The 25,744-nt window shown below is 40.4% G+C and overlaps 2 protein-coding genes across 4 annotated transcripts; both read left to right on the forward strand.

The window, feature by feature from the left end:
* The first annotated feature begins 3,779 nt into the window (after positions 1 to 3,779).
* Positions 3,780 to 7,155, forward strand: LOC134216248 (uncharacterized). Of its 3 annotated transcripts, none has more exons than XM_062695188.1 (3): positions 3,780 to 4,179; positions 4,400 to 4,898; positions 5,010 to 7,155. In XM_062695188.1, the coding sequence occupies exon 3, from the start codon at positions 5,011 to 5,013 to the stop codon at positions 6,382 to 6,384; it is 1,374 nt and encodes a 457-aa protein (XP_062551172.1). In that variant the 5' UTR covers positions 3,780 to 4,179; positions 4,400 to 4,898; position 5,010; the 3' UTR covers positions 6,385 to 7,155. The 3 variants fall into 3 exon arrangements, with proteins under 3 accessions (XP_062551172.1, XP_062551173.1, XP_062551171.1); XM_062695189.1 differs by having other exon boundaries at positions 3,780 to 4,108; XM_062695187.1 differs by having other exon boundaries at positions 3,780 to 4,898.
* A 2,088-nt stretch (positions 7,156 to 9,243) lies between these two features.
* LOC134216249 (cytoplasmic dynein 2 light intermediate chain 1) lies at positions 9,244 to 10,642 on the forward strand. The gene is made up of 2 exons (XM_062695190.1): positions 9,244 to 9,511; positions 9,578 to 10,642. The coding sequence occupies exons 1-2, from the start codon at positions 9,353 to 9,355 to the stop codon at positions 10,460 to 10,462; spliced, it is 1,044 nt and encodes a 347-aa protein (XP_062551174.1). The 5' UTR covers positions 9,244 to 9,352; the 3' UTR covers positions 10,463 to 10,642.
* The last annotated feature ends 15,102 nt before the right edge of the window (positions 10,643 to 25,744 follow it).

The following is a 25,744-nucleotide window of genomic DNA, read 5'->3' on the forward strand; positions in this document are numbered from 1 at the left end:
AATCTTACATATGCAGTTTCTCAAAAAAACGGTTCAATTGTATATAAATGACAAAAAAATATGTTTTTGAAGTGAAAATTGTCGTGTTTTACCAAGTATTTTACGGTTTTGAAAATTTGATATTTCTTGGAATATAGTCTGGCTAAAAAGCAAAGATTTTATTTGACTCCTCCAAGACTGTAAACATTTTTTTTTTTGCGAAGTACCAAAACATTTTTATTTTTATTGCCAACAACGCTGGTTGCAAGATTTTCAGGCGATCCTCAACATCTGCTAGTCAGATTTCATGCATTTTGACATTCCACTGCAACCTGCAATACATAATCGCGGTACCGTGGACCCCCGATAATTTGAACGGTATCTCATTCAAATTAACGGGGTTCATTTTTAATTTGAACTTCTGGTTACTCTATTCGCATCAGAAAAACTGGTTTCTGGCTGCTCTCTTTGCTGGTTTGTTTTGATTCTGCGTTCCATTTCACGATGTTCCATTTTTCTTTCCTCGATTCCACGTGCTAAATGACGTTTGATCCATTTTTAATTTTAACGATGTTCAAACGAACGGGGTTTAAATTAAAAAGTGTTCAGATTAAAAACGGTCATATTACCGGGGGTCCACGGTATTTTGTTGGTTGAACTCTTATGCGCTTCGATCCAAAAAAAGACTAAGTTACTGGATTACTGTTATCGTCTCCAACGCTCGCCATAACATCATCAATCTGTTATGTGTCGTCGTTATGCGAATCAGACTCATCAGCCAAACCACTAACCTTCTTAAGATGTGCACCGCTGCGCCTATACTGCTTTCCTGTCCGTTTGGATTTGATAACTGTATCGGTTCCTGACTTATACTGAACAACATACTCTTCATTACTGAAATCAGTATCCAGCTTGTTAGATTAATGCATTTTTTTGAGTAACACCGAATCACCTCCTTCAATTTCGCTTTCCTTGGCTTGTCGTTTTCGGTCCGTATAGTTCTTCCCCTTTTCTTTTGAAACTAGATCCCTTTCCCTTACACTAGCATCTTCTAGGAAGTTTTGAACCGTCGGTAGTTGATTCGACTGCCGAACATGATTTCTCCAGTAGATTTTCCTGTTGATGGGTGATTGGTGGAGTGGTACGTGAGCAGGTACAGTCTCAACTCTCTCCGCCAGTCCTGGCCCAACTCTTGCGCAATACGAAGCCGTTTCAGGATAGAACAGTTTTGCCGCTCCACTTCTCCGATACTTTGTGGCCAGTACGGAATTGTAATCACAGAATTCCCGAAACTCTACATAATCTGAGCTGAACTGTGGAGCATTGTCAGCCTTTTAGCGAAGTTGGTATGCCATATCTGCTAAACATGATGCTAAGTTCTCTGATGACATCCGCAGTCGTTGTACCCTCCATCTCAATGACTACAACAAAGCGGCTGTAGCAATCGATAACAACCAGCAAGTGTTGTCTTTCTGGGAGCGGGCCGAGGAAATCGAGAGCAAAGGTCTCCCACGGAGCAGAAGACAGCTTACTTCGAACCATTGGTTCTGGTCGATCTGCTGCCGATACAAGAGTGCAACCCCTGCAATTCTTCACGAATTTCTCAACCATGAAGTCCACTTTAGGCCACCTCACGTTTGACCGTAGATGATTTTTCATCATAACGGTCCCCGGATGACCCTCATGAGCCGTTTCGATCTCAAACAAAGCGGGATAACAATGCGGTCGCCACGTAATAGTACACCGTTAAGCTCGCATAGCTCGTTTGAAATCACTCGTAACTCTACTGGCAACTCTTGTAGAGCATCCCGTCTGACAATGTCCAATATCAGCTGAGTTTCAATGTCATTGTTCGATGCGTCTTCAATTTGCTCCCAAGATAGTGCCGTTGTGTTGGCGGCATACAAAACAACTTAGCCAAAATTTCTTCTGAGGGATCGAACGGAACAGCATCTTGCATAGGTAGTCGCGACAAAGTATCCGCTATGTTGTCTTTTCCAGCCACATGAATCACTTCGTAGTCGAAAGTCTGCAGCCTCAGCACCCAACGCTCAATGCGCGCACATGGTTTTGAGCGAATGCAGAACAAGAACTTCAATGCCTTGCAGTCGGAGAATATCTGGAACTTCTTACCCAAGAGATAGTATCGAAACCGCTCGACGCTCCACACAATAGCTAAAGCCTCCTTTTCTGTTTGGCAGTATCGTCGTTCTGTCTCCGTTAGAGACTTAGAGGCGTAACTGATTATGCGATGGACGTTGTCCGCATCAAACTGCACGAATATTGCCCCTAGTCCGTAGGACTAGCATCTGCTATCACGGTAGTCCGATTGTCGACGTTGTAGAAACCCAAATAACCGATATCGCTCATTGCCGCTTTTATCTTTTTGAATGCGACCGATTGTTCATCTTTCCATTCAAATACGCTGTCCTTCAAAAGTAGTCGTCGTAGAGGTTCGTCGATCGTTGCAAGATTGGGTATAAACTTGTTTAGGTAGTTCACCAACCCCAAAAAACTGCAAACTTCCGTCTCGTTTTGTGGTTCCCTGAATGACACAACTGCCTGTACTTTCGATTCAGAGGGTTTGATTCCTTGATTGCAAATTTGGTGCCCCAGAAAGTCTAACTCAATTACCTTGAACTTGCATTCGTCCCAGTTCAGCTCGACGGATCTGTTTTTGTGTAGCGACAAAACCTGAAATTAATGAATCAAACACAATAGTACTCGAATCAACAAACCTTTGCTTTATTTAAAAAAGAACAAATTCACCGAAAACAGAAATCAAAATCACGCTACCTTCTCCAGACGCTCATCGTGCTCCTTCGCGTCTCTTCCCTCCACGATGACATCGTGCAAATACCAGTGCCAGGCAGTGGTGCAATTTATCAACAATGCCTGCTGAGTGTGATTCTTTTGTTTTGTATTTTTCTCTGCTCCTCTTCGCCTATGACGGTGTCTTTCAGTCAGTAAGACAAAGCAGGAGTAGATTAGCTTACTCGGTTTGCCAACAGCGGGCTGAAGCTGATGATCATTCGGCACAAATCTCCTGTCATTGTCTTTCAAGTGATAGTATTCACCCATGCATTTATATAGGGCCGTCGCATTCACGCAGCAGCGAGTGAACTGAATGGACTGTCACTGCGGGCTGCGTGTGCAATGAGAAGCGATGTCTTTTGTTTACTCTTTCTTTGATTGTTGCTACTAAACATTTTCAGTTTTCACTGTTAGGAAGTGAGTGTGAAGAGGATATGGTATCAATTTCAACAAATTTCAGTCACTGAGATTGAGAATTCGCACCACTGGTGCCAGGGCATCCCGCCAGGATCTCATCCATGGCCTTCTGGAATAACTTCGGTGCCGTCACCAAGCCGAATGGAAGACGTTTAAATCGGAAGAGACCTCGACTTGTAATAAATGTTGCGGCATCCCGCGATTCCTCAGCAAGCTCAATCTGCAGGAATGACTCCCGGATGTCCAACTTGCTCCAAACTCGACCTTTTCCTAAGCGCATGATGTAATCGTCAACGACAGGCATTGGATGGTGCTCCCTTAACACGGCCTCGTTGACACGACGTAGGTCGAGGCACAAACGCGGTTCGCCATCTGCTTTGCCGACGATAGCCAGCGGGGATACCCAACTAGTCGCTCCCAATTTCAGTTCAATAATGTCTCGTCGGAGTAGCTGGTCAACTTTTCGATTAACCGCTTCTTCTAGCGGCGCTGGAATTCTACGCACCGGCTGGAATACAGCAACGGCGTCCGGATCCTTGGGTATGCGCTTTTATTCCTCGTATCTGTGGTAGCAAGGCAAAAAGCTACCACCATCCGGTAAAATAGGAAAACCCACTATACGGGTGCTCAGAGCGTAAGCAAGAATTAAGAGAGCTGAGTGAAACATGAGCTCAAGATAATTGTATATATTTGAAATAAACAGTTCTACTTTGACTTGTAACCAAACCAGTTGTGTCTGCCCTTTTACTCTTCATTAAAGAAGCCTACTCAACCGAACAAGCCCAGAAGGATAATTTAGTGGTTATAACAGTGGCGACGAGTGTGAAATTTTTGCTACCTTTCCCGTTTTTTGCGTCCGCCGGTGTTTTTTCTTGCACTTTTGGCGTGATTTTACGGAGTAAGTTGGTTTCATAAAAGTGCAGAGTTATATACAAATTAACTGCTTTTTGAAGTGTAACGCGTGCATATGTAATTATCGTCTAAAGTGAGGCGGCATTTTGTCGTTTTAGCGTGGCGTTATCAAATCGCTTTTGTTGATGAAGTGCTAAACGATTTTATTTTAAAAGAGTTTTTTTTAGATTCGTAGAACAAAAGAATCAGAGAACTTTTGTTGTTCTCCTTTTTTTGATTTAGAATTTCTTTTCTTCCATTTTTTTATTCTAATTCCATTTTCTTTTCATCCACAAAGATAATAAACGACGAAACGACGTATACCGAACGAGCACCAATTTACATCGGAGTCGACTGTGGTAATCGGAGGCGTTTATAACCAATATCGTCTTGTCGTTTGGTAACGCAGTGAAAGCGGTATAAACGTTTTGCGGTGCAGGAGGTGAACACGGCCGTAAAGTGCATAATCGTCTATCAACATCGAGGTGCATCGTGCGAGTCAGTGCATTGACCTTTTTGATTGTGACGACATTGACGGCGAACTGGTGCAGTATTTTGCAGTGATTGAATATCGCCGTTATATTTACGTTGCCGTTGGATTTCCTGGTGCTGCTGTTGTTGCTGGTGCCTGCTCTGCTAATTGCATTTTATTGCTTGTGTGTTTGGAAGCTGTGCTGTTGGATTTTGCTGCTGTTGTTGTTGTTGCTGAGCGGTGGCCGTCGTATTTTGGCCGCTTTTAAGACCTTTTCGTGGTGAGTTTTTGATTGCTCACGGTCTCAGCAGTTTGAAATAAACAGGTACGTGATTTATTTTTCCTTTTTTTTATGCATTGGATTTTAGTGCTATAGCCTTAGTTTTGAATTTTGCTTTTTTGTGTTTTTTTTTTTATTGTTATTTTTTGGCAAAAGGATGTCTCTGACAACGACCACCGAACCTTACATGCCGGGAACGATCCCTTTCTCCCAATATTTAGAACAATTGGAATTTCTATTTGAACACAATAATTATACTGCAGATAAATATAAAATTTCCTTTCTTGCCGTATGCGGCGTAGAGGTTTATAGTCAGATCAAGCTTCTTTTTCCGGGTCAGAACGTCAAGGACCTCACTTATAAACAAATAACTGACGAACTTAAAAAGAGATATGACAAAAAAGACTCTGACGTCATACATACATACAAATTCTGGACTCGTAGACAAGGCCAGTACGAGAAATCTGAAGATTTCGTACTTGCTGTGAAGCAATTGGCTGAACTGTGCAATTTTGGGAACTTCAAAGAAAGAGCAATTCGGGATGCATTAGTCATAAGGACTTACGATCGGAGCTTGCAAAAAAAATTATTTGATGAGGATGATTTAACGGCTTCCAAAGCCGAGAGGTTAATTGTAAACCAGGAACTGTCATCCGATCGGACCCGTTTTGTAAATCGCGACGACGAAAGTAGAGTTAGCGTGGTTGCCAGATTAGGTAGAAGAGAAGAACGTGGCCCTCATAAACAATTCTACCGGAGCAGGAGTAGGAGTTTTGACCGAAACCGAAATCAATCATTTTATTCAGGCAGAGGCGAAGGTAGAGGAAACGGAAGCAGTAATAGGGACAGAGTTTTTACGTGCTCCTTTTGTCACAAGACTGGACATACCAAGAAATTTTGTTTTAGATTAAAGAGAAAAAGTCCAAATAAATCTAGACACACTGTAAAATTTATTGATTCTCCCAGACCTTTGCCTACTAGTTCTTCGGGACTTTTTAAGCGTTTAAAAGACGAGATCAATAATTCGGATACCGATGAGGAGGCCATACCTTGCATGATGATATCGGCAAAAACCAAAATGAATGAGCCTTGTTATGTTGAAGCAGTGGTTGAACGAAGAAGGGTCACAATGGAGATTGACTGTGGATCAGCCGAGAGCGTAATATCAGAGTCACTATTTCTAAGGAATTTTAAGAATTGCCGAATTGAGAACAGTAACAAAAAACTCTATGTAATCGATGGTAATAGACTGAACATTTTGGGTAAGGTGAAAGTATCGGTGCAGCTGAATGGAATCGTAGGCGAAATGTATTTGATTGTGCTGCAAGGGACTAAAGAATTCGTACCACTCATGGGTCGTAGCTGGCTGGATCTCTTTTACATGGGATGGAGGAACACCTTCTCTGGTTTGACAAAACCCTGTCAACGGATCAATTCTATGGCGATGGAAACAGTACGGGAGGAAGCGATTGTTGATATTAAATATCTCGCTGGGCGGTCGAATAATTTCGGCACACAAACGTCAGCTTAAAATCCCTGGGAACTCTCGCCAAAGATCATCAAAGCGTTTTGTTTTTATTGGAGAGAATCCAGGTCCTTCAGCACAGCAAATTACTACTACCAGCGGCAATAGCAATGGCAGTAACATCACCGATGGCCCTAGTTGTGGCAACAAAAGAAAAAGGGAAGAGGAGGATGGTTCCGATTCGGATTCGGACTTTTATGGTTTCCCGGCCGACTCCTTTTTGTACGATAGGGAACAGGTTCCTTCAATGGACTTTTCTCCTGATAATGTACAGTCGGAACGAATCGAGAGTAAGAGGAGTACGAAAGAGCATACACTTAATGGCAACCATGAGCCCGTTTCGGAAAGGAACATTCGAACCATACCAGATACAGTTGTGCATAGAAATAGTAGAAGAAATTTGAAGAAGCGGAGAAAACCCTATCTGTATTATTAGTTTGTGTTATTCCTTTGAATTATCGAATTTAAAGTTATTATTGGATAATATTTCGAATTTGCAAGCATGTAAACTAGTTTACTATCTGAAATATCAGCTCTGATTTTATTGTAATTTTAATTATATAGTTTGATTTATTTTTATATAATATTCAAGTATTATCTCAAGGGGAAAAGTACTGTGGTAGCAAGGCGAAAAGCTACCACCATCCGGTAAAATAGGAAAACCCACTATACGGGTGCTCAGAGCGTAAGCAAGAATTAAGAGAGCTGAGTGAAACATGAGCTCAAGATAATTGTATATATTTGAAATAAACAGTTCTACTTTGACTTGTAACCAAACCAGTTGTGTCTGCCCTTTTACTCTTCATTAAAGAAGCCTACTCAACCGAACAAGCCCAGAAGGATAATTTAGTGGTTATAACAGTATCTTAGTGAAAGGTTCAACTGTTTCTTCCAAGCGATTTACCTGCAGCCCAAAACGCAAAATGCCCACTTCCTTTGCGGTGGCATCGCCGAGCAAGCATCGCTGTCCTCCCTCAACGACTAGAAACTCGGCACACACCTCACGATCTTCGACAGCGACGATAGCTTCAAATGAGATCAGTATTTTCAGAGGTCTGTCGCTTCCGTAAGCCTTCAAGATGCGAGACGATCCCTTCGTCGATCACACGGCGACGTTTTTTGCTTTCAACTCGGTCCAAGCGACATCACTGATTAGATTTGCGTCGGACCCTGGATCGACCAGCATGTCCAATTTTACGCCGCCAACGACACATAGTGTAAAATGCGTAATACACCTTTTCATGTGCATTCGTCATATCACGTTCGTTTCTATCCTTGGGGCTCGTTTCCTCCCTCTTTGTTATCGCTCGAACTTTTGTCTCGATCGGTTTCTGCACGGCATCGCTTTTTCGCTTTCGGCACATTTCTCGAAATGGCCATAGCTTCTGCAATTTCGACATTGTTTACCATGCGCAGGACACGGACACACGGCCGCTGCAATGTGCCCTATACGTCCGCGATTGTAACAGCCTGATGCTGATCTGACCTTGGATCCGACTTCGGACTTCTTTACGTTTTTCGTATTTGACGAGAGCCGCTCAACCTTGTAGATCTTCTCCGGTGGCTTGGACGAAACAATTTCTTCCACCTGTTGATCAACTACCTCTTGCGATATGCCAAGCACCTCAATTTCTTCGAATGGAAGATCCTTCAGCAGGATTCTCCTACGAACTTCATTGGAGGTACCTTCGACCACGGCGTCCGTCAGGTAGAATTCGGTGAGCACCTTCGATATTTCTGGGCCGTATTTCTTGAAACCGCATTCTGCCGCCTGTTGCTTTAAACGAATGACGTAATCCGCAAACCGCTCGTTTGCCTTTTGCTTCATTTGTCGCAACTTCCTTTGCTTTGACGTGCTCATATGCCTCGGTTCGAAAAACTCATCTAACTTCTCGATGGCTGCATCAAAACCGTTTGGTCTTTGAGGTTCCTAAATACAGTTTGCAGGGCCGGCCCGCCGAAATGCAACAACTTTGCTCGCATGACTTTCTGGTCGGATATTCCGTAAGCGGCGAAGTAGCACTCAAGGGATTCCTTCCATGCTTGCCATTCCTTCGCTAATTTGCTTGTTTCGATCTGATTGTATCGAAACGGCGGCACTGGGCGCATTTCTTCCATCTGAAATGAAACAATTTGTCTCATTACTAGATTGCAATCTTCATGCTTCAGTGTTACTTCTGAATAAGCTACTTCTGCCCGAATATCAACCAACCAAATCAGAGAGTAATGCTTAGCTTAAACTATACGACTTCTTCAGTGCTGGAGAATTCTCTAAGTTCCACAACTCGCAAGAATTTTTCTCGTTCGGAACAATTTATCCATTTCAAATTAACATGAGACACATATAACATATATAGACATATATAACCACATATTGTATTAACATCTCAAAAGTATCATCTACCGTAACGTCTGCCCAGGGAGTCGCAATTACTTGAAATACAAGGAGAACTCAAAAAATCTCGCTTTCCTGGAAAGATTCCATACAATCTTCGCCATCGCATATTAACACGGAGAAATCCAAAGAATTCTCGCGTTACCGGGTAAATACCTAATATTTACGCCAACTTCAGAGAAATCTGCACTACTCTTTGCAACACAAAGAGAAATCCAAAGATGTCTCGCTTTCCGGGAAAATTCTAATAATGTTCGCCAACCTGAGAAGCCTTCGCCCCTCTTTGCTACTCTTAAAAAATCTTGTTTATTTTCCTTCGGCTCAAAACACAACAAAAATTATATTATAATCTGCAATTCGCTAGTTGGGTGTATATCATTAAAAACAGTCTTCAGTTAAGGATAGGAAGGTGTGGATGCGCACAAACGGGTTCGGGAACAGTAACTATGGCAACAACTGTATATACACAAAGCTTGCTGCTAGGATATTGCTGTTAAGTGGATTAGTGTCTGACTATCGCTTTGTTATTACATGTTTCAATTTAATCTTTAAAATTCAATCTTTCTAAAACAATAAACCATGAGTGAGTTGAATTCAATGAACTCAATGGAGCCGGACAGTAGCGAAACGATTCAGGATATTGCCATGAAGCTGGTCACCGAGCAGTTGAAAAATGAGTCCAGCCTGACTACAGGACCCAGTGAACGCACTATTTTTGTACTCGGCAGCAAAGGGGCAGTAAGTAGCTGATCGAATCAAAATCGATGGACATAGCTTAATTTATTCCTGGTGGGCTATTTGTAGGGGAAATCAACTCTCATCAATCGGTTCTTGGATCGAGATGATATCACCCGCCCCACGTTGGCGCTGGAATATTCATTCGGGCGCCGAACTGCCACCGGACAGGGTGCACAGAAAAACATCTGCAATGTATGGGAACTGGGCAGTTTGGTCAATTCGAATCAACTCATAGAAGTGCCCCTGCGTTCCCATGGACTTGCAACGTTTGCTGCCGTGATTGTTCTCGACTTATCACAGCCGGATCGACTGTGGACCGATTTGCAATCTATTTTGAATGGATTGAAGCAAGCAATAAGCAAACATTGTTCGACTAAGGAGGTTGCAGAACTGCAGGAGCGAATGAAACAGAAAGTGGGAATAGATCATGAGGATTTAAACACACTCGAAATTCTTCCATTTCCGGTTATTATTGTGGGAGGTAAATATGATGCGTTCCAGAATGTGGATTCTGAAATTAAGAAACACGTGTGTCGTTGTTTGAGATCGATTGCTCATGCGATTGGCGCAGCGTTGATTTTTTATACTTCCAAGAATGCAGCTTTATCAAAGATGATGAGAGATGCGATGAACCATCTTGGTTTCGGTAGTCCATCAAGCCCATTCAAAACCACGGCAGTGGATCATAATGGTCCAATACTGATCCCTTTTGGAGGTGATTCCTGGGAAAAGATTGGGGTAACGCCCACGAACTCGGAGCGCATTGGGATGAATTATAGTGCACAGATTCCTCAGGTTGGAACTGAGAAGGTAGCTATCCCAGACGATCCAGCAAAGGACATCGGATTTAAGGAACGTGCAATTGATGAGCTCCGGGCTCAGAAAGATGATGAACTGATGATACTGCTCAGGGATACAGAGATACGGATGAAGTTTGAGACCGTGCAGTAGAATGAACACATTTGCTTTTTATATTGTAAATGATCAATATACTAATAGGGACCGTACACTTATTGCGCGAGAGCTTGTACGGGGGTCCTGTCATTTTCTTGCGCTCCACCGAAATTTAAAAAATGAATGAAAAAATCTTACTATGGTTGAAAACCTTTTATTCTCAATTTGAAATCCCAAAGAAGCAATAAAAGATTGTTCCTAAGATCAAAAATGTTCTACCTGCTTATTTGATTGCGCAAAACACGTAGTAGGGAGTGAGTGCTAGTACTAGGGGGCCTATTATGGCCTATTATAGACTCGGGTGAGGCCATAATAGGTATGCTAGCTACATCATTTGCTTGATTTAATAGCAAAAATGAATATTTTGGGTGGTTTTATGTACGAAACACGTTGCTGATACCTGTTGCTTGTCATCTGGTCATCTGGTGCAGCAGAACTACAAATTATCAAGAGGCTCGCTCTAGCGAAGCGACTGAAGTAAATTTCAGTCGTTAAGGGGTCCATTACTAGCACTCACTCCTTAGATGACTCGGTAACCATTTATAACTTATTGAAAAAAGCAGTTCCTTGAACTTTTTAGTCGAGATGAAGTAGTTTTATATTGTAGGAATATGATGATTTTTCGCTGTTGCCAATGAAAAGGCGCGTTGTCATATTTGATTGAAACAATAAAGTAGCGCAAGTAAAGTTGCGTGTTGAGTGATTTTTTTTAATATTCCTTTTATTAATTTTACTTTTCGCTTTTCCAAGACGTTTTATTAATTTTAACTGCATGTACAATTTGGCACGTTTAAATTACTTAAACAAAAGGAGTTGAACACAACAAGAAAACTATTTTTTTATTTTGATTGTTTGTTAGCGTACGTATTCAATGAATTGAACCATTTTATCATTTGCAATTTTTGCTGCTTAACAGCTTTGAACAAATTTATATAGGTAGTGTTTGTTTTTTAGTTTTTACTAAAATTTTGACATATACGTTGTAGCTCCCAATATTGAACCATTCCGTAAGAGTCAATCGTTCACTTCTTGGATTAAACGTTCATCATGCTATTTCCGACCCGTAATGCTATGGGTAGACACCTTTACGTAGTGTGTTACGGGGTAAGATCTACCACGGTTGCATTGCCAGCTACAGGCAAATCCTGACCCAACGAATACCTTCCTCATTATCCAACTTCGTGGTACTTATGAGGGTGTCGCTAAGTCTGTGGCCTCTCGTTAAGTAAGTACTACATCAACACTTCCTTCCTCTCCCTAGTTACGGTGAAGATGGGCGTAGCCAGGAGTAGTAATCCTCATGCTTTTGTTATTTTTGTTTGAGACTGGAATCAAGGACCACTCCCCTTCTTGATTTCTGATAGCATTCTAGATAAGGATCTCAAAAATAAAACATGAGTATCACTAGTGTCCAATCTACGAATTACACCGTAACAATGCTAATGCTAAACGTTTATCATGCCATTTCCAAGTAATGAGATGAAAAAATACCAGATGTTCATTTTGGGAGGTAATTTTTTGTTTGATTGGGCAGATAAGCTCTATCCTACAGATGAATTGTAGGAAGAAGTTTCCTATGAGGTGTTGTTTCAAAGCTTAAGGAGAGACTTAACAATAATGGTTCAGTCTTACTTCACAGTTACAAATTCAGTAGAAGGGCACAACAACCTTGCGCAAAAGTAAGCGATTTTATATCTTCTTGCGGAAAATTGTAAGTTTAGGAATAAAAAGATTACCCTCATATTATATCTCATTCTTGGCACGGCAAATGCTGGGTAAAGCGTACGATTGGTACTTCGCGTACCTGAATAAAACAGACCCCACCTCGCGGTACACAGCAACTTCTATCCCTACCTCCTCGTGGTGCTGGCCGGGATACGAGCAACCTTAGGGGAGATCGAGTAATCAACCCTGGTGGTAATATGTACGGCAAAAAGGTAGACGAAACACCCGCGGCGAACTATTAGAGAACCAGAGAAGAATAATTACAAAGGGTTTTCGGAGCTGTTCTAGAGACGTGTTGTTTACTCGGTGGTTTGAGATGAAAGAGACCGACAGTCGCCGGATCGGTTTATTTAAGCGGTATCGGACCGCTTACTATAAATCTTTTTATAGCGTACACTCTCAAACATGTTTAGTACATTTGAAGTACATATTAGTCCTTCCTTTTTTCGAGTTAATAGTTATCTATTAATTAAATAAAAACATTTCAAGAAACAATTAATTCGATCATTTAACATCAAAAATATTTGAATTCATTTTCATGATTACTCCGCGTTTTCTTCGAACGCCTCGGCAGGCCATCGAGCGCCAAATTTGCATCAGACTTCCATTTTCGTTTCCGCTTAACCACATGAGATTCGACATCGCACAACTCACACTCCTGGAAACTCCGTAAGGACTCCTCACACGGCTCGTCTTCTTGGATCGTTTCTTGCAATGGTGGTGGTGGTGATGGACCAGGGTCATCGACAGTACGATCGACATGCACCACCATCCTGCGCCGCACCCGGCCGCCCGCATCGTCGATAATTTTAACTTGACTTCGGTGCGCCGTGGTCGTTAGTCCGTTTCCAATTGTAATCTGTAGGATATTTTTACAAACTCGGTTTAGAAAATATGCCTTTAACCATTTAGCCTGAGGGTTACTGTTTCTGTACCATAACACATCATCAGCCATCAGGCTGCCTAAAGGATCTTTACTAGGCGTTTTGTCAATACCGTTACTATATCTTGTCGACAATTTATCATTGCGGTTATCACATTTAGTTAATGGTACATTTTTATCGTTTTTGTTTAGTATTACATTAATCATATCGATTAACAATTTAAAATAATAACATAAAACATTTTGAGAAGAAATAAATCCTTCCATCGTCATATTATTTTTTAAATGTATTAAAACTAGTCCAATTAGATCCTCCTCTGCGTATAAGTACTTTGGGTCAAGTAAAAACATTTTTATCAGTTTTATCAATTCATCATATTCTGTTCTATTTTTCATCCATTCAATTTCCATCCAATTTGAAAAGCCATCAACGTTTAATAAATTAACGTGATGCTTAAAGTAGACACAGTCCTGTTGTATTCTACCAAAATATATTGTGGAAGTAATCCATTTCGTATTATTCAACTGTTTTGGTTGCTCTGCCATAACAGCAGGAGCATCACAAGCATTAACAATCTTTTCCAAATCAGCAACTGACTGCTCCAATGGGAATCGCAAACAAATATCAGCACTATTATCCCTTATTGCATTGGGAACGTCAAAAGCTTTCCTATAAATAGGTGTCAATTTTTAAAACCAATTCGGTTTCATTACCTTTAATAGGAGTCAAAAAATCTTTAATGAAAACATCAGACAATTTAGTCTTGACATAAATCATTAAGTCGTTGTTCTTGCGTTCATTTATTCTGTTTCCAGTTACTTGTTTATCAAAACTATTACGCCAGTTGGGAAAGAAAATATCCAACCAGGTTCTCCCAAATAAAGGAATAAAATCATGATCACTATCCAATACTAGAAGTTTCAATTTTGCCTTTATATTCCGAAATACAACCGAAGCAATAACTTCTCCAGCAATTTTCAATCGGGAGCCGTTTACCACTATCAAACTATTGGAACTTTTTTCAAGTGGAACATCGAAATTAGCCAAAAATAGCTTCTTACCAATCACGGAAACGTCGGAGCCACTAGTGCTGTCCAATGAGCAGCTCGAAGTAGCTCGAAGTTGTTCCTGTCACGCTCATGCCCGTTTGTTGACAAAAAAGAACGAGCAGGACGGGAACAACTTCGAGCTACTTCGAGCTGCTCATTGGACAGCATTACTATCAGTCTCCATCTGCACATTGATGCCTTGAATATCCAGTTCTAGTAAACATGGATGACTTTTGTTAGTGGAGGAAACATGCATGCACTGTAATTCACCTGGATCCGAATCATCACTCTTGTCTTCCCAACAACTCATCATATTCGACAAATTATCGTCAGTTTTCGCACAGGTTTTTTTAAAGTTGATGTTGTTGATCAGACTCCTGTTGAATTGTTCCAGCTTCGGGCACCTCCTTCGAACATGTCCTCGAACTCCACAATAGTAGCACACTCGTTGGTCGATTACTAGTTGCTCATCGCTTTTCGGTTCCACCGGGTGAACCACTGCATCCTGGTACCACCTTCCTTTTTCCTGGAGCCGCACTTGTCTAACCCGTCTGGTCTGCGAACGATGATTCACGCGATTATTGTACCTATTGTAGGGTTTTGCGTTGCGCTCGTCATCACCTGAAAAATATCTAAAGCCTACTCGGCTCTTCACTGGAACATACCTTTGATTTGAATCTGCCAAGCGTTCAAACTTACCACGACTTCCAACAATAGAAGCGATTTGTTCAAAAGAATTGTCTTGTGTTAATGTTTTGGCATTAGAAGCAGCTAACTCCCATGCAGATATAATTTTCTCAATTTGAGCTAGATTCAATTTATCCACATCTTCCGCTAATAACTTTTGTCTCAAGGCGTCATCCGACAAGCCAATGAGGATTCGATCAAGTATACGATCTTGTTTATCACCTTTAAAGTTACAATACTCAGCTTGGAGTTTAAGCGAAAAAAGAAATTCACTGGCTGTTTCACCAGGTTGTTGTACTCGGGAATCAAATTTGAATCGCTGGATCAAGGCTGAATCCATTTTGTCCAGCTTTTGTTTAAGCTTTTCTATCAACTCGTCAAAAGGTGCTGCATCAAGCAATTGATCATTAAAATACAAGCTCTGAGCTACTTCGAATAGAAAATCACCTCCTAGGAGAAACATTTGATCTTTCCTGTCCGCTTCCGCTACTTTATTGACGCGAAAATGATATCCTAGTCGCTTGAACCAGGACGCAAACGTTTGACCTTTGCGGTACGGATCAATATTCGGAGCTACATAAGACATTGTTTTTAATAAATTAATTTCAATGCCCAAAATAAAATCAATTATACACTCAATAATTGTTGCACCAAAAAAAAAAAAACGAATCAGTTTAAATATTCCAATCTGTTATAAACATTTTACGTAAAATGAAAAGCAACTTCTACAAATCATCACCAAAAAATGAAAAAAAATGAAATAAAATTTATCAAAACGATTCAAATTGACAAAAAGGGACATCCGCTTATTATGCGGTAAACGGCTTATTGTTCCGTACTAACACACAATGCACTATTTTATGAACAAAACAATTCACAAACAAATTTAAAACAATGACAATAAAGGAACAAAAATGACTTACCAATCTCAATTTGACCTTTTCCCGATACCTGGGTAACTTTACCGGAAACTCAAACGAAACGCAATCTCCACAAAAATCGTCCGGGCCAGAGGCCGGAAATTGTCGCTACAAACGTCACGATGTCAAAGCCAGTCAGCACCAGTCCACCTCCACACAGAGTAAATCCAAACGTATTGAAATATACGGCTGCTCTTGAACGGGAGGCAGCAGTCTGTCGTGATCTGATTGTTATTATAATGCCAACTATCCGACAGGACGGCCAAACAGCTGCGAAAAATTCGTCGATGTCTGCCGACGGGTCTTTAAACCTTTGTTGAATAAAAAGAAAAATTCACTTTAATGTGTTATAAGGCAATTTGGCACACTTTTACTCCAGTAAAATCACTTGAAAAAACCATACGCCCTCAAAAAACAAAATGGCGTTACGGTACGGTGAACAAAAAACACTGTCTCAGCCGCCCAAGTTCATCACCCAAAATCACCAATTGATTGAAAGAAAAAAATATAAAAAACCACTTTTAATTAAAAAAAATCACTTTTTTCCGTGTAACGATTTTGATTCGATTTGATGATCACTGCCACAGAATGGCTTTTTTTCCAAACCTTCTGTTACCTAAACCGCTTCTCCGGTCAGTTCACGTCGGAAATGATCCGTTTCTAATTACCGATCTTTCACTGCTGCTGCAGAAATCGCGCCTCTGCCCGGGGCCTTTTTTTCCACACAATTTCACCGGGAATTTCCAAATGAAAAAAAAAATTCACACGCGTTTTTAACTTTATAATAGTTTTCCTCATCGCCAATTAATATGTACGGCAAAAAGGTAGACGAAACACCCGCGGCGAACTATTAGAGAACCAGAGAAGAATATTTACAAAGGGTTTTCGGAGCTGTTCTAGAGACGTGTTGTTTACTCGGTGGTTTGAGATGAAAGAGACCGACAGTCGCCGGATCGGTTTATTTAAGCGGTATCGAACCGCTTACTATAAATCTTTTTATAGCGTACACTCTCAAACATGTTTAGTACATTTGAAGTACATATTAGTGGGAACTATGGTCGCATGCTGACAGAGAAGGTGGGTTTGCTCCTCTCCGGAGGTGCAAATCTTACTGAGTGTCTGTTCTTCATGTCAGGATCGGCTCACAATAGTGTCTGTTCTCCATGTTAGGGGCGGCTGATCATCGCCCGAGTGCCAGCGAGGTACATCGGGAATAAGGAGGAATGGTCCTCCGGAAATTGAGGGGCTTTGTTGTCAGCCTTAAAAAAACATACACAACGAACAATCAATAAGAGAGTATGGACAGGAACTATCGGAGAAGACCACTGCGACGAAAAGGAATTAGCGATTGGAAACTTCTCAACAACTCTCAACTTCATCGGGAGCACACGCATACTCGTCGATGTGCTCAAGGACCGTGGTTTCGGCATCGTAGCGTTGCAGGAGGTTTGTTGGAAGGGATCAATGGTGCGAACGTTTAGAGGTAATCATACCATCTACCAGAGCCTCGGAAACACACACGAGCTGGGAACAGCTTTCATAGTGATGGGCGATATGCAAAGGCGCGTTATCGGGTGGTGGCTGATCAACGAGAGAATGTGCAGGTTGAGGATCAAAGGCCGGATCTTCAGCTTCAGCATAATTAACGTCCATAGCCCACACTCCGGAAGCACTGATGATGATAAGGACGCATTCTACGTGCAACTGAAACGTGAGTACGACAGCTGCCCAAGCCACGACGTCAAAATCATCATAGGAGATTCGAACGCTCTGGTTGGCCAAGAGGAGGAGTCTAGACCGACTATTGGAAAGTTCTGCGGCTGACGAACGAAAACAGCCTACGACTAATTGATTTCGTCGTCTCCAAGAATATGGCCATTTGCAGCATCTACTTCCAACACAGCCTCCCGAATCGGTACCGTACACCTGGAGATCACCACTGCAGACAGAATTGCAAATCGCCCACGTTCTGATTCACGAACGGCACTTCTCCGACATTATCGACGTCAGGACATATCGTGGCGCCAACACCGACTCTGACCACTATCTGGTGATGGTTAAACTGCGCCCAAAACTATCCGTCATCAACAATGTTCGGTACCGACGACCGCCGCGGTACGACCTAGAGCGATTGAAGCAAGCTGATGTCACCACTGCATACGTGCAGCATCTCGAGGCAGCGTTGCCGGAAGAGGGTGAGCTCGATGGGGCTTCTCTTGAGGACTGCTGGAATACAATCAAAGCGGCCTTTAACGACGCAGCGGAGAACAACGTCGAGTATGTGGGACGAAGTCGTCGGAACGATTGGTTCGACGAAGAGTGCAGAAAGATTCTGGAGGAGAAGGACGCAGCGCGGGCGGTCGCGTTGCAGCAAGGTATGCGGCAGAACGTAGAACGCTATAGACGAAAGCGGAAACAGAAGACCAGGCTTTTCAGGAGAAGAAACGCCGCCTGGAAGAAGAGGAGTGCGAGGAGTTAGAACATCTATGCCGTTCTCAAGAAACACTCAAGTTCTATCAGAAGCTCAACGCATCTCGCAAAAGCTTCGTGCCGCGAGCCGAAATGTACAGTGATAAGGAAGGGAACATCTTGACGGACGAATGTGTAGTGATCGAAAGGTGGAAGCAGCGCTACGAGGAACATTTGAATGGCGCTGAGCGTACAGGCAGTGAAAGTTAAGGCTGCGGAGGAGATGACTACGTCAGTTCAGCGGACGATGGAAGCCAACCAGCCTCCATCTTGAGGGAAGTTAAGGATGCCATCCAATAGCTAAAGACCAATATAGCAGCTGGTAAGGATGGTATCGGAACTGAGCTCATCAATATGGGCCCGGAAAAGCTAGCCACTTGCCTGCACAAACTGATAGTCAGAATCTGGGAAACTGAACAGCTACCGGAGGAGTGGAAGGAAGGGGTTATATGCCCCATCTACAAGAAAGGCGACAAGCTGGAGTGTGAAAACTTCGTAGGAAGCTTACCAGACTGATCAAAGCAACAGTGGATGGTGTGCTGATTGTGTGTGAAGATTTCGGGCGAACACTCCAATTCGTTCAAATCGCGATGCGAACTAAGAAAAGGTGATGAACTTTCGTGCCTGTTATTCAAAATTGCGCTAGAAGGCGTCATGCGGAGAGCCGGGGTGTAACAGCCAGAGTACGATTTTCAACAGATCCAGTCAATTTATTTGTTTTGCGGATGACATGGACATTGTCGGCCGAACATTTGCAAAGGTGGCAGAACTGTAATCCCGCCTGAAACGTGAAGCAACAAAAGTTGAACTGGTGGTGAATGCATCGAAGACAAAGTACATGCTTGCTCGACAGGGACCGCCTGGAAAGCAGTGTTACAATAGACGGGGATATCTTCGAGGTGGTCGAGGAATTCATCTACCTTGGATCCTTGCTAACGGCTGATAACAAAGCTAGTCTTGAAATACGAAGGTGCATCATCTGTGGAAGTTGTGCCTACTACGGGCTCCAGAAGAAACTGCGTTAAAAAAAATCACTACCGCACGAAATATGTCACGTACAAGACGCTGATAAGACCGGTTGTCCTCTACGGACATGAAACATGGACAATTGGACAATGCTCGAGGAGGACTTGCAAGCACTCGGACTATTCGAGAGACGTGTGCTTATAGGACCATCTTTGGTGATGCATTTGAGGATGAAGAGATGTGTATTGTGGCGTCAAATTGTTGATTCAGTGTTATCTGTTAAGATGTAAACTACATAAATGAAAACTAAAAAATTTAATTTGTTATACATACAGCAGCCTGCTGTGAATAAAGAGCACAATATAATTAAAATACATCTGCGGCATTTTGACTAATGGACCAAAATTTTAAATAAAACCTCGTCATGTCCCGTATAGTACTGACGTTTCCCACAGGGATTAAGAGGGATCTATTGTTTTAATTTGCTGATTGTTTATTTCTGTATGTTCATATAATTTTATTGTTAAACTCACCGCCAGCAAAAACCATTCTCTTTCCTTGATAATTTGTCTTATTTTGATCTTGTATTTGCCGACATTCAGCCACTTCACCCTGTTGACAACCTCCTGTTTCTCAATTTCATCATTTCTACCGTTCTGCTTTGTGGTATCTCCTGTGCATCTTCTTGTCTACATCTTAGTATTCTTTATCACCGTTCCATTTTCAGCTCTACCATAGTTTAATCCGTTAGGGGCTGTCCATAAACCACGTAGACTCTTGAGGGGGAGGGAGGGGTTTTGAAAAGGTCTACGATAGTCTACGAAGGGGGACGGAGGGGTGTACCAAAAGTCTACGTAGACTTTTTAATTTAATGTTTTTTAAAAGCGATTCATACAACAGCTTCGTGCTTGAAGTTCACTTGTTTGATTTTTTTTAGGATGTTGTGTTTTTTTTTGCATGACTTTACCGAAAAAATCTTTTGCATTTCTCCTTAAAAATTTACTGAATTTCACTATAGTAAAAGTCTGAGCTACGGCTTAAAACTATTATGGATTGCACCAGGAAATTCTTCTGTGTTGAGCAATAAAATTCTCCAAGTATTCTATAAAACCTTTCAATTTTTTTTTCCAAAATTTTCACTTGGATTTTACTGCAGATTCTACTTTGCAAACTATGGAAATTATGTCGTACTTCAACGGATTTTTTTTTTAATTTACAGAGGAAGCATTTTGGAATATCCAAGAAAAAGTCTTTGGAATGCCCAAAATATATTCTTTGGAACTTGAAAAGGAATTCACCAAAATTTCCGGAGAAACCCTTCAGAATATTCACTGGAGATTTTCTGGGAAGTATCCGAAATTTTTTGCTTAATTTCGGAAATTCTTCGGAATTTTCGCGAGGAATTCTTTGCAAATATAAGCAAAATTATTCGAAATGCCCGTGGAAAATTCTTATTCGTAAATTTCTTCGGCAGTTCCAAATTCTTTGGAATTATCGATGGACAATTTTCGGAATTTCTAAATAAATTACTGAAAACTCCCACGAGAAATTATTTGAATTTCCGACCAAAAACAGTTAGTCTCCACAAAAAAAATTGAAGTTTTTGAAAAAAAGCCCTTCTATTTTCATGAAAATTTATTCGATTTTTTTATGAGAAGTTCACAAAATGTTCAACTGAAAATTCTTCATAATTTCCACCGAAAATTATTCAGAAAATATTTTTTGGAATGCCCATAAAATTTATTTAAATTTCCTCAAGAAATTGCTCCAAATTTGCAAGACAACTTAAAAAATATCGTAGGAAACCATTCTAAATTTCCACCGGAAATATTTCGGAATGTCCGTTTAAACTAAAAATTACCTTGGGAAATAATTCTAAATTTTCACGGAAAATTACTCGGTTTTTTAACGGGGAAACTTTTGGAATTTAGAAGAAAAATCTTGGGATTTCAACAGATGATTATTCAGCGGAATATTGCATGGAATTTTCAAGAAAAGCATCGAAATTATCACGGAGAGTTATTTGGAGTATTTCAAGGTTATCAATTGGGAAATTTTACGAAATTTCAACGCAAAACTTATAGGAATGTAGACTTGACATTCTCGAAATTTCAACTCGAAATTTTTCTAAATTCTGTAAATTCACGATTTTCACAATTGTGAACCGGCGTTGAGAATTTTAGGCCAGATGCGTGACAGATTTTATCAGTGGCGCGCCGATGCAGAAATGTTGGCGATGGTGGTGCACACTTCTAGGAGGAGTTGAATTCAACAGTAATTAAATTAATTGGCTTTGAGATTTGATTTCAGGAGTGATGGACAGAGGATTAAATTTGATTCCGTTTCTATTTGACTTTTATTTTGTTGTATTTTGTTCAGTGTGATTTTGTTAAGTTTGAAATTCGAATTTTGTTCTAATGTTTACATGGAAATGGAATTTAATAGCTGAATTGCTTAAAACGTGGTTGATTTCCATATTTTTCCAATCACATAAGATGTTTTGTAAAATTTGGTAAAGTCTACGTAGACATCAGGGGGGGGGGGGAGCGGTTTTGAAAAAGTCTACGAAAGTCTACTAGGGGGGACGGGGGGGTTTGAAAAAGTGAAATTTTGGTCTACGTGGTTTGTGGACAGCCCCTTAAAGTATATCTCGACCGTTCTGTTCAGTTCGTGTACTAGCACCAGGGGTTGATAACTTGGGTTATACACTCGTATGCCTGTCTTAATTATTTCTTTAATTGCCAACAATGTGTCATTGTCTGTCTATGTTCCATCTTTTTCCAATTTTTTTAGAGGACACTCGAATCTTTCCTATACTTGCTCCACTGTCAAACTTCCATTGATACGTTCGTGCTTGTAACTATTTTATTTATTAATACATCTTTGAACTCGATCTTGTGATCTCTCAAATACTTCACAGTGGCTCTTCGTAACTCCATTGCTTCTTCATAGAACTCTGCTTCGAACATTCGTTTGCCTTGTATACTTGTATTACTGAATAGAAAAAGCAATTTCCGTCTCCTGGAACATCCACCACCTTCACCAAATCCTTGGTGTTGTTTCATTTCACAAGAACTCAACATTTTTGTTGAGTGACAAAAGCTGAGCCAAAAATAACGCCACAGACAGACCATCTCACAATCAGTCAACAAAGCAACCCACCACCACCATCTCCCAAAACGTGAAAGCAATATAAAATTCAGACCGCATCGTGCTTTCGTGCTGTGCGGTTCTTTCTCTCTTTGCGGAAGGAAGTTTTTAATACTACCCGAAGCTATTTTAATTTCAACAGTGCTTCTCAGCGCTATTCGTACCCACTGATCCCGTTACGATCTTTGCAAGGACCCGTGCCTTCGTTTTACGTTGGACCCGTTTGCGGAAGTAAAATTCCGACAAGCGGTGGTAATCCTGCAGGGACACCGTTCTGGGAAAAAACCTCTTAGAAGGTCACGTCTCCACGCTCAGCAATGAGTATTAACAAAAACAAGAGGAAGGGGGAGTCTTTGAATTCTCCACTTCCTTCTAAGAAACAAGGTTTCAAGACCGTCCTGCCAAAGCGCGGAAAAAATAGAAGGAAGCTGGAGAATGCACTATAGGATTTCAGGCGGTCATTAATCGAAAATGTCATGTCTCCCAAATCATTTTTAAATATTTTTTATAGATTACCAATATTCTGATTAGGAAAAATCCAAAATTTGAAGTCTCTACGTACTTTAGTTCCAGAGATACAAGGTGCCAAAGTCAAAAATTGGTGAAAAATTAGACAAATTTACTGAAAAAATGTTCGCTTTTCAACTATTTCTTTTAATGCCTTTTTTCATATTTTTCCATGATGTTAATACATCGTTACAAAGGTTGTTGTCTAAGCTTTCAAATGGTGTGCAAAAAGTAATGTATACACGCGAAATTTTTTTTTAAAAATGCAGATACACAAAAATTTCTTTAAAAAAACGCGAATTTCAACTTCGATAGTGAAGAACTTTTTTTTCCTCAATTTTCCCCGGGTCTAATCATGATACACATAAAGAGTAAAGCTTCGACTGCAATATCCCGAAGAAATTTTCACCAGTATTTGCAATTAGCAGAGATAATTCAATTTTATTTTATTTTTCAATTTGATTTTTCACCGTGTCATATTGATTAAAAATTTACCCTTATTATTTTCCCCATTTTTTTAAGGTGAATGAATATGCAGTATTAGACATGATTAACAAGCAAAAATAGTCTATTTGCAGGGTAAATCAATTTGAAAGGAATATCTAAGAAATCTTCAACCCTTTCACTATCGACACATTTGCGGGTACTCTCTTCAAGAAATATCAAAGGTAAGTGTCTTGAGCTGTAGTGAATACCTACCGCTAGTAATTAGGTACCCAAGTAGACTACATAAGCGGCAGTTGAGTGCAGAGTTATATTATTATTGAAATAGAAGTGAAAGACAAGTGCGCCTAATGGATAACAAATCGGTATTCTCAAATTTCGATCCAAAGCTGCAACGCAAGGATAATGTTAAGAAAGCTTTCGAATATATTTGTACTAGTTTTCAAATAAAAGAAGAAATGAAGTGTCGTTTGCAAGAGAAACTATACAAATTGGAAAGCAGATTCATTTGTAAATGGAAGGAGGCATCTCGATGTACGCAAAGGTTTGAGTATGTCAACCGAGAATGGTTGCAAACCAAGTTTGATATTGACGAGTTCATCGAAGAAGAAAAAATGTTGCTACATGTTCTACAACGTATTTAAAACGCGGACGACCGGGTAAGCCTTTTATGGAATTGAGTGATAGAAGTAAGCGTCGTACAATTGACAAGGAATGTTTAAATCCCGATGTAGATACCGTGGAAAAGGCATTATTGCTTACCAGGAGGACAGCGTACAAGAGACGTGATGTCAATATAGTCAAAGTTATCGGTCAACTTTTGAAAGACAAGCATCACTTTTCTAGAATACATTCAACAGATTCATATAAGCTTAAGACGCCAGAAGAAGCATTTGGGTTTTAATCGAAACTGGTTTAAGTAAATATCAGTATGAATCGATTCATTATGACACTCCTTCGCGATATCCGCCTTACGATGTCATTAAAGATGCAAAGAAACTATGCGCTCCTCCTGAAGATTCAATAGAACAAACAGGATCAACAATGGATGTCGTTGATGAAATTGAAGAAAATTTTGTTGAAGACATAGACCTTGATAGAGAAGAAGAATGATGATGTTGAAAATAATGGAAATAAACCAAAAGTTTTGAGAAAAAATTATGTTGTTTTTTAAATTAGGAAATCTAATATTCGGAACAAATATAAGGAATATAAGCTTATATATTTTTTCAAAACTATACACGTAAATGTCATAGAACATTGGCCTTTCGCAACCACGATATGGTTTATGTATGTTTTTGTTGTTTTTTCCCTTTTATGAAGCGTTTTGTTACTTTTTTCCACAAAAGAAAGACAAAAATATGTATTTAGAAATGACGGCTTTGTCAGGTTTTGTTCTATTATTGTCAGGGGGTTTCTATAACCAATTAGGCTTAAATTTGGTCTAAACATTCTTTGCATATCTAAGAGTATTGTGGCCGAACTTCATAAAATTTGGTCGACAAAAACCCCCCTGACAATAATAGAACAAAACCTGCCAAAGCCGTCATTTCCCCTATATATTTATTATACAAAAGTCTTCAAAAGGATAGAGGGAGGGGCACGCTGGCCCTTAGTTTGTGGACAACAACCTTTCTTCTCCTTAGAAAAAAATAAAATAATTCTTCCTTATTTGGTTAATGTGACAATTAATCGAATTATCATTAAAAAAATATAACGTATTTGATGGATGCTCCCTAAAAGAGAGGAAGGGGTACTAGAAATGATATTTTCTAGCTATTTTGATCAAATCCAGCTAAAACTATGTTAAAATTTGCTTTAAAAGCCACATTTTATTTTTGACCGCTCGCTTGTATGGGGATCCCCCATAGTGGAATGTCGGAAATAATTTTTCTCCTATCGAACTGAGCAATCAGTTTGATTTGATTAATGATGATATTGAGCAAATCGAATCTAGCCCAGGTGATTCGATTCATGCGAAAAAGCAAAGGATTCCGCCGATTGTGGTATCTGTTGCCGAGTTTTCTGGCTTTAGGAATGAGATTTTGAGTAACCTTCAGGGGATCAAGGTTTCATTTCAGATTGCTAGGAAGGGTGACTGCCGCGTTTTGCCGGGATCCTTTGACGATCGCAAACGTCTTCTTCAGTATTTAACTGAGAAGCGCCATAAATTCTTCACATACGACGACAAAACTGAGCGATTGTTCAAAGTCGTCTTGAAAGGTCTCCCCAGTGATGACAAATCACTGGATGAGATTAAAATTGAAATTTCTCAATTACTTGGATTTTCACCAGTCCAAGTAATTAAGATGAAAAAAAAATCCCATTCTGGTACTTCCCAGAGGGGCATTTCTCAAGAATTTTATTTAGTTCATTTTAACAAAAGTGAACTAAATAATATGAAAAGTTTGGAAAAGGCCTGTATTATGTCTCATGTCCGTGTTACATGGGAACATTTCCGCAGGCCTGGGGGAAATT

This window comes from Armigeres subalbatus, chromosome 2 (genome assembly GCF_024139115.2).
Source record: "Armigeres subalbatus isolate Guangzhou_Male chromosome 2, GZ_Asu_2, whole genome shotgun sequence".
In the NCBI taxonomy this organism is placed as follows: Eukaryota; Metazoa; Arthropoda; class Insecta; order Diptera; family Culicidae; genus Armigeres; species Armigeres subalbatus.